This window comes from Chlorocebus sabaeus, chromosome 25, assembly GCF_047675955.1.
Source record: "Chlorocebus sabaeus isolate Y175 chromosome 25, mChlSab1.0.hap1, whole genome shotgun sequence".
In the NCBI taxonomy this organism is placed as follows: Eukaryota; Metazoa; Chordata; class Mammalia; order Primates; family Cercopithecidae; genus Chlorocebus; species Chlorocebus sabaeus.
Genome location: NC_132928.1, coordinates 68436618 through 68446259, shown reverse-complemented (window position 1 = coordinate 68446259; position 9642 = coordinate 68436618). Strand labels below are relative to the sequence as shown.

Here is a 9642-nt window from a genome sequence, read left to right as displayed (position 1 = left end):
GGCCGGCGGGCGGGAGGTGCGAGGGGGCGGGGCCCGCCTCCGGCGGCTCGCGCCCGGGAAGGTCGGCAGCCCAGCGCCGGAGGCCGTGGGGAGGGCGCGCAGGGACGCGGCAGGCGCCGAGGAGACGCAGCCGCGGCGGTGGCTGTAGCGGCGGCGCCTGGTCTCGGCCGCAGCCTTTGCGTCCCGCCCTCGCTGGGTCGCCCCTGCCACCCCCCTCGCGCGGCTCGCCTCCCGCCGCGGCCCGCAGCCTGCGGCGCCCGAGCTCCGAGGGCGCTTTCCCGGGCGCTGGGCCCGAGGCGGCCAAGACGGCGGGCCGGCCGGGCACGGGGCGGCGGGCGCTCTGCTGCGGGCTGCGCTGGTGGGGGGCGGCGGGCCGCGGCGCGGGCCCGGGGCCCGGCGCGTGCGGCTGGGAGGCACTGTGGGGGTCGGGCGCGCGGGCGGCGGCCGGGGCCATGGCCGAGGGCGGCGGGGGCGCGCGGAGGAGGGCGCCGGCGCTGCTCGAGGCTGCCCGCGCGCGCTACGAGAGCCTGCACATCTCGGACGACGTGTTCGGCGAGTCCGGTCCGGACAGCGGCGGGAACCCCTTCTACAGCACCTCGGCCGCCTCGCGCTCCTCCTCGGCCGCCTCCTCGGACGAGGAGCGGGAGCCCCCTGGACCCGCAGGGGCCGCCCCGCCGCCTCCCCGCGCCCCGGACGCGCAGGAGCCGGAGGAGGACGAGGCCGGCGCGGGCTGGAGCGCCGCGCTGCGGGACTGTCCGCCCCCGCGCTTCGAGGACACCGGCGGTAAGGGGCGGTCCGCGGGTGGGTGTCGGGGGCGGTGCTGGAACCCGGCGCGGGGGAGGCGTGGGTGCTGGGGCGGGCGAGTCCAGACGCTCCGTGGGCTGGGTTGTGGGTGTCTCTCCGGAAACAAATGAGTCTGCAGGAGTGGGGATCGGTCTGACTGCGCCTGGGGGCTCCGAACCCTTGGGTGGAGAGGGTGAGGCGGAGGCAGTGGTCAGCTCTTTTCCAGTGACAGGGTCGTCGGGTACCTTTTCCTTCACTTCCTGGGAGCACCCCAGCCCCTGCACGGGAAGCCTGTCACACCTGTGGGTCGGACTTTAGGGGTGGATTGAAGTTAGGCTTTCCTAGTTGAGGGGGCTTTACTGAAAGCCCAGCGTGGCTGGTGGAGGCAGGTGGAGTCATTTTTTCACTAACAGCCGAAGAGCGAGCCTTATGGCAGGTGACGGGGGCGAGACAGGTTGCAGATGGCCCAGTGAGAGTTGAGGGAGAGGCCACCCGCAGTGTAGTTTTCTCCTTAATCGGAGAAACTTTCCCTGTCCGCGCTATTCCAGATCTCTTGTTAAGAATGGGGAGGAGTGAAGGGACCGATTGGGCAGCGTTAAGGTGTTTGCTTTTCCGCCAGAAGGTACTTTCAGGTGTGTCCTGCTTACCACTGTGGTCACAGACAAGCTCCGAATACCTGGAGAAGGTGGCTGGGGTGCTGGAAGCTGCTGCGGCTGCCCCACTCCTCTTCACTGCCTGTTTTTGTGGGAGTTGGCTGTTGAAATATCACCACTTCCTCTGCAGAAGCTCCGCAGCCTCTGCCTTCTTTGAAAGCTGCAGACCAGCCGCCCTCTCATGCTGGTGTTTCTTGTTCCACGGCCTTCTGTAGCAGGCCCGTGCTCCTGCATGCTGTGTTCTTCCGTAGAAGTGCGCGCAACCGGTGTTGATGAGGGCCAGGGAGTGGCCGCGGTGGGCATGATGCGGCTTTTCCTGTGGCCTTCTCTGATGATTGTCCAACCGGTCAGGAATACGGCACATGGGAAGGCAGGCCCAAGGGACCTCCAGCTGGTGCCTGGACTTGGATCTGGACATCATGCTGCAGCCTGCTGGGAGGCCGGTAGGGTTAGCTGGACTCTCTCAGTAGGGAGTGGTCTGCAGACCTCTGGCAGGCTGCGGTGTGGATGTGTGGAGCTAAAGCTGGGCTTGCAAAGTCACAGTTAGCTGTGCATTGCTTTGAGGGTGGGTACATTTTAAAGCATATGCATTTGGGCTGTAGTTAAGAGCTTGGGAATTTTCAAAATCATTGACTCTGTATAGTCCTTTTATACTGTCCTATATTTTCCAGGATGTCATTAAGGCCTCCCGGCCCTAGACAGCTGTTTTCTGTATTGGCTCTTTAAGAATTGTACCAGTCCACAGACCTGGTTTGGCAGACTTTATTCCGTGAGCATCTGTGATCTAATTTCGATCCTGGAAACATTTGAGATACAGGTCCACCTGGGACTGCACAGCAAGTCTCTCCGTGTCTCAGGGCAAAATAGAGAACTTGTACTAGGTCAAGCCTAGTTATGAATAAGAATCCTGAATGTGCTGATTTGAGAAGGGTGGGCACACTGAAATAAATTGTAAATCCATCTTATATTTCTTAGTAACCTTGAAATGGGAGAAATTCTGCAGCAGAGCCATTTAATCCAGCCACCGCAGCACTTATGGTCATGAAGAGCAGGATCGTGTGTCATTTAGCATTAGGTTCAAATTCTGCTTCCTGCAGATGCCCACTGAGTTCACACCTGTACCGAAGAATCAGTGAGGCCCTTTAACCAAAGACATTAGTGGTTATTGCCGGTATTTTTACCCAGTTTTGTTTTCCTGCCCTGTGTGGGAGCTTGCCTTTTAAGTCCACATCTGATTTAGAATTTCCTCTTTGCAGATTTCATCCTGAGGGAAATTTGGAGTGGTGAGGAATGGAGGGATGAGGTCGATGGCCTGTTAAAACTTGAATTTGGATTTCCCCAAAACAATGGAATATGATTTATGGGGGCTGAAAATAGATGCAGAAGCGTGGGTTTGGTCAGAGAAAATCCTTGCGCCTACCAGTGTGGAGGAAGATGGATGTGTTTATTAAGAGGCTGAGAGCTGCACCCCAGCCACTCTGAGAGCAAAGAGGATCAGCCTGCTGGGGTTTGCCAGAGCACAGTATCTAAAACGCTCGGACAAGCGTGCGCTCCTCACTTGCAAAGAATGCAGCCTGGATCTCTCTTCCGTCTTTGTTCCCCCGTTTATTAACAAATCTCACTGGATGGGTAGAGTGGGGTGGGGAGGAAAGCAAGCAGGTGGCATTTCTATCTCTAATCAGGCTTTATAATGGAAAATTTTTAATCCAAATTGCTCTTGCTGCTGGAATCAGATGAGGAAAAAACAAAATTCGAGATCTGATAGAGGCTTCTTGCCTTGCTCCTACTGTAAAAACAGGTATATGTGTATGTACATAAATGTGTATTTTATGGAAATGTGCAGGTATGTAAATGTGTGCATGTAACTGGGTATTGTATGCAAATGTGTATTGCTTGTGCTAGGTTTTTGGGTTTTTTTTTAATCAGAAGGATGACCTAGAAACCTTTGCAGAGTCGCTGTGCATGAGGGAGGTAGACACTGGGGACCATTATGAGTTGTAGTGGGAGCCGCCACATCTCCCCACACCCACCATAAGGGGAGTGCACAGGGTAGGAGATGCTTGGTGGCCAGCTGAGAGGAGGAGGGGAAGGAAGGGAGCCGTGCTAGTTCCTGTGCCAGCCCATAGAGCACCATTTCTGTAGTTCAGGTCGGAAATCCTAGCCATTCTTCAGGCTGTTCTTGTCTTCCCAGCCCTTTCCTTCTATTTTTCAGTGTATTTAGCTTCCTGGATCAGCCTCTCCAGAAGTGCAGCCAGGAGTTATGGGTGGAGAGGGCCCTTGCTCACTCCTCTTGTCTCCTCTCTCACCTCACTTAGGTTCTGGTTGTGCATTGAGGTGTGGATCCTCTCGGGATGACTTAAATGCACACGCTGTGCTTGCCAGGCTAGCTGTTGGGCTCTTAACCCCTGTGGAGATGCATGATCTGCCTGGGAGCTGAAATGCCTACTGGGAGTGCAGAGCCTAGGACCTTCTCTTAACCAGACTTGCAGCATATATCCCCCCAAAATAGCCCCCTCAAGCCGTCAGCCTGCTTGCCCACTGTGCAAATAACCAACACAGCATGTGAGCTCACTCTTTGGAAACAGAATGAAATTCAGGCCCGGCTGCTTTTTGAGCCTCTGCCCTTTTGGTTTCTTATTCTGAGCAGTCTTGTGATTCGTTTCTCGGAGGAGGCAGAGGAACAGACAAGATTTCACAGATGCTCCAGGGCTTCCGTCTGGTTTGTCAGTCCTTTGTCCAGGCTGGCCGGGATCTGAGCTGCTCGCTCTTTCTATTAGAGGTTGGACTTCATAGAAGGGGGGTGGGGGAGAGAGGGAGAGAGAGAGGGAGTGGGGTGGGGGGGGGGGAGAGAGAGAGAGAGAGAGAGAGAGAGAGAGAGAGAGAGAGAGAGAGTGTGTGTGTGTGTTCTCCCCCCATTTACCATATCAGCAACCCTCTAATCATTCAGTGGGGAGGTATGACCTTGAGCAGCTGGAGAGAAACATAAGGCATTGGAAATTAACATTGTTGAATGTTTTATCTTTACAGTTCGTTGTTGGTTTAGAGCCTTTTTAACAAACAAGAAAAGAAAAATCTTTTTCTCAAAACCAGAATTAAACTGAGACCCTTGGCTCCAAAGGGGTTTGTGAACTCAGAGACCTGGAACCCTTTCTATGGGGTTAAGTATAAGAAGCTGCTCCTACCTTTAGCTCTGCACAGGATTCTGTGGCTCCAGGAGGAACTTTGAGTCTTGGTGAGCTGCAAGATAATCTTGGGCAAAGCTACATAGTAATCAAGTGCAAGACTGTGTGTCATCTTGCAGTAGCTGCACAGAATTCAGAGAAGGGAGCTTCCTGGGAGAGCTGTTTTGCTCTTTTCCCAGGAGTCTGTTCATGTAGGGGGTGAAACTGGAGCTGCTACTGCTAACCCTCAGTTCTCATTTGTCACTTGTGTTTTCATGCATTATCATCAGACTATCTTCACAAGGACTCTGTGGCCGAGAAGTTGCCACTGCCATGTGACTGGGAAAGGAAGTTGCTGCCTCCACTTTCCTGGGGTTGATGAGATTACTGGGTTAAGTGATCACCATCTAACTAGTCAGACTCAATAATTCAGGAAATGTAGTGCCTTTTTTTTTCTTTTACTAGAACTTTTTTCAGTAAAAAATATTTTTATAGTTATACATGAATTGCTTTTAGTTTTGGGGGGAAGGGGATACAGTTCTATGAGTTTTAACTCATGATTTGTGTAATCCATACCACAACCAGGATACAGAAGACCAGAACCTTGCCAGGGTGTTGCTGGTATAGTGGTTGGCATAGCTACCTTCCAGAAGAGGAGAATCTGGATTCTTCTCTAGCTCCTTGTTTAATCCTTGCTGCCCTGAGTTGTCCTAGTGAGTACTCAGAGCTGTTTTTCAGGAGGTGGGGCTTTGAAGACTGCAGTAGCAGCTCCAGTTTCACCCCCTACATGAACAGACTCCTGGGAAAAGAGCAAAACAGCTCTCCCAGGAAGCTCCCTTCTCTGAATTCTGTGCAGCTACTGCAAGATGACACACAGTCTTGCACTTGATTACTATGTAGCTTTGCCCAAGATTATCTTGCAGCTCACCAAGATTCAAAGTTCCTCCTGGAGCCACAGAATCCTGTGCAGAGCTAAAGGTAGGAGCAGCTTCTTATACTTAACCCCATAGAAAGGGTTCCAGGTCTCTGAGGTCACAAACCCCTTTGAATACTCTGGAACAGGTGGTGAGGTCTAACCCAGTTTTAGACTCTAAAACTCACTTTTTAGACTTCTTTTTAGAGGCACGGTCTCACTATGTTGCCCAGGCTGGACTCAGACTCCTGGGTCCAAGTGATCCTCCCGCTTCAGCTTCCTGATTAGCTGGGACTGAAGTTGCATACCTTGTTACACCTTTGTTTTTAAGGACTGTGATTGTACATTATTTTCTTATTAACAAGTTACATATATTCATTTTAGAAAATGAATAAGAAAAAGGATAAAAATTGTATTACTCCATTTTCATGCTGCTGATGAAGACATACCCAAGATTGGGTAATTTACAAAAGAAAGAGGTTTATGGGACTTATTCCACATGGCTGGGGAGGCCTCACAATCATGGTGGAAGGTAAGAAGGAGCAAGTCACATCTTACATGGATGGCGGCAGGCAAAGAGAGAATTTACCAGCAGGAGAAATGCCAGATGCTTATAAAACCATCAGATCTCGTGAGCATTCACTCACTATCATGAGAACAGTATGGGGGGAACTGCCCCCATGATTCAATTATCTCCACCTGGTCCCGCCCTTGACATGTGGGTTTTATTACAATTCAAGGTGAGATTTGGGTGGGGACAGAGAGCCAAACCATATCAAAAATTGTGAAAATCAAATTATCTTCCTTTTCCCGGAGATAATCGTAGTTGACATACTGAATATGTGCTTCATATATCTTACATGTTGTTGAGGGACCGAATTTTTCATTGTAATTAATATATTGTGAACATTTCCCATTTAAATTTTAGAACAATATTTTCATTGACTCTGTAATACTCTAGGGTTTGCTTTTGTTAGGATTGAGCTTATTACCCTACTTCTCATTCCTCTTTTTTTGCTGTTAAATTAGTGCTGTGGTGAACATTGTTAAGACTTAAGTTTGTTTTTTTGTTTGTTTGTTTTTGAGATGGAGTTTTGCTTGTTTTGCCCAGGCTGGAATGCAATGGCACAATCTTGGTGCACTGCAACCTTTGCCTCCTGGATTCAAGTGATTCTCCTGCCTCAGCCTCCCAAATAGCTGGGATTACAGGCACACACCACCATGCCTGGCTAATTTTTGTATTTTTAGTAGAGATGGGGTCTCACCATGTTGGCCAGGCTGGTCTCGAACTCCTGACCTCAGGTGATCCACCTACCTTGGCCTCCCAAAGTGCTGGGATTACTGGTGTGATCAACCATGCCTGGCCTGATGCTTAAGCTTATATACCCATCCTCAATTTACTCCTTAGCATCAAATGATAAAGCAATATTGAGGTAAGGATTTTGCACATTTTAAAGGCTTTTGATATCTTTTGTGAACGAGTCTTCCAGAAATGTACCTTTTTATGCCCCTGCCAGCAGTACCCCAGAGAGTCCATTAGAACATCCTGTTTATAAGGCAGCAAACCAATATGTGATGCCCACCAGTAAGATGGCTCTTAGAGGAGTATTTTGTTTTATTTTAATTTGTATTTACTTTTCACCTTTTATTTTAGACTCAGGGGATACATGTCCAGGTTTGTTATAAAGGTATATTGTGTGATGCTGAGGTTTGGAGACTGATTGAGCCTGTCACCCCTGTGGTGAGCAGAGTACCTAATGGGTAGTTTTTCACACCTTGCTCCCCTCCCTCTCTCCTTTAGGAGTCCCCAGTATCTATGTTTGCCATCTTTATGTCCATGTGTACCCAATGTTTAACTCCCATTTCTAAGTGACAACATGCAGTGTTTGGTTTTCTATTCCTGCATTAGTTCACTGAGGATAATGGCCTCCAGCTGCACCCATGTCACTGCAGAGGACATAATTTCCTTCCTTTTTATAACTGCGTGGTATTCCATGGTGTATGTGCACCATATTTATCCAGGCCACCATCAGTGGTCACCTGGGTTGATTCTACGTCTTTGCTATTGTCAATAGCAATGAACATACTGTAATGAACTGTAATGAACATACGGGTGCATGTGTCTCTTTGGTAGAACAATTTATTTTCCTTTGAGTATATACCCAGTAATGGGATGGCTGGGTCAAATTGTTCAACTATCAGTTCTTTGAGAAATCTCCAGAGTTGCACTAATTTGCATTCCCACCAACAGTGGAATGATTAAGTGTTCTAGGGAATTACTTTATATAATGAAGCTTGTGTGTGTCATAGCACACATAGATTGCATGAGACATTCGTGCACAGCACAGTGCATTTTTAATGGGTATACCTATGTCACTACCACCCAGATCAAGGTAAAGAGTGTTCCTAGTTCCAGATGCAGTAGCTCATGCCTAGCCTGTAATCTCAACCAGTTGGGAGCTGATGTGGGAGAATTGTTTGAGACTAAGAGTTTGAGACCAGCTTGGGAAACACAGAGAGAGCCCGCCTTCCCTAAAAAATATTCTGAAACATTAGCCAAGCATGGTGGTGCATGCCTGTAGTCCCAGCTACTCTAAAGGCTGAGGTGTGTGAGGCTGCAGTGAGCTGTGTTTGTACCACTGCACTCCAGACTGTGGTACAAGCTGACAGAGAGAGACCCCATCTCAAAAAAAAAAAAAAAAAGAAAAAAGAAAAAAGAAAAAGAAAAGAAACATTCTTAGCATCCTGAAGATTCCTACCTACCCCTTCCCCTTCAGTACCTCCCTGTCCCCAGAGGTAGCCATGATTCTGAGTTCATCACCATTACTTAATTTTGCCCATTACGTTGTTCTATCTGTAAGATTCATCCATATCACATAGAGCAGTACTATCTTTATATTGCTGTGTAGTATGCCACTGTACAAATATACTAGAGTTTATTTACCTGGTGTCCTATCAGTAGACTTTTGGTTTGTTTCCAAACCTGAAAGCTGCTACAAATGTTCTTGTACGTGTTTTCTTGATGTTTGTATACATCACTTCCTTGGACATATATACCTAGGAGTGGGATTGCTAGGCCATAGATTCAGTGTATATTTACCCTTAGTACAAGGTCTTTCAACTTGGGCCAGATAATTCTTTGTTGGTGGGGGGCTGTCCTGACCATTGCAGGATGTTTAGCAGCATCCCAGACCTCTACCCACTGAATGTTATTAGCACCCCTCCTCGCCAGTTGTAGCAAACAGACATGTCTCCAGACATTGCCAAATGTCACCTGGGGGGCGAAAGCACCAGGTATTGAGAACCACTGCTTTAGGAAGTGCTGCCAAGCAGTTTTCCAATTTACACTCCCACCAGCAATGGATGAGATGTGCCTCATATTAATTCAGCCAGCACATTGAGCCCTGCTGGGATAAAACGATAAGTTAGACATGTCCCCTGGGGTCCAATAGGAGAGACAGAGTGAAGGAAAAGAGATAAGCGTCTCTGGTGAATGCTGTGATCAGGGTAAACATGGATTTCTGCCGGATTCCAGAGGTGCCTTACTTCCTCCAGCTGGGCTGGAGAAGAGGCGGCGTTTCTGGAGGAGGTGGCCCCTGAGCTGCACCTTGAAGAACAAATAACTAGTCAGGTGAAGAGGGAGGAAAAGTATCTCAAACAAGAGAGCCATTTGAGCAAAGGGGAGAGAAGGCATGCATTTTGCTCATGGGCAGTTGCACTGGCCCCTAAACTGAGCTTCCTTACTTGAGACTTTCGTAGTGAAAATATCTTAACATTTAACACCTGTGATTGTTACTATTGCAAGTAACTGTAGCTAGAATCCAAACTCCAGGTTCAGGCATGGATGTAGATTTACTTAGCAAACCTGGATCCCACAAGGAGGGGGATTTGCCAAGCATATTGAGAAATGAGTACTTAGGGCAGAGTCCATGGAGAAGTGCTGGGGTCCTTCCTTTAAGGAAGGAGGAGGGAAAATGACAGCAGAAGGGAATGGGATAAAACCTTTATTGGTGACAGGAACTACAACATGATCTTGGGGGTGGGAGAATACTGGAATACCTAAAATATCAGACTGTGGAGAAGGAATGCTTGCCTATCCTCCCACAGGGTAGAAAGAGCTTTCCTTCCCCTC

The 9642-nt window shown here is 49.2% G+C and overlaps 1 protein-coding gene across 1 annotated transcript in view; it reads left to right on the top strand.

Moving 5' to 3' along the window:
• Positions 1-440: 440 nt before the first annotated feature.
• PGBD5 (piggyBac transposable element derived 5) overlaps positions 441-9642 on the top strand; it is a 104797-nt gene continuing 95595 nt past the window's right edge. Inside the window, exon 1 of the mRNA XM_007989764.3 lies at positions 441-783. Coding sequence (XP_007987955.2) covers positions 453-783 — 331 coding nt within the window. The 5' untranslated portion in view covers positions 441-452. The remainder of the gene's footprint in view (positions 784-9642) is intronic.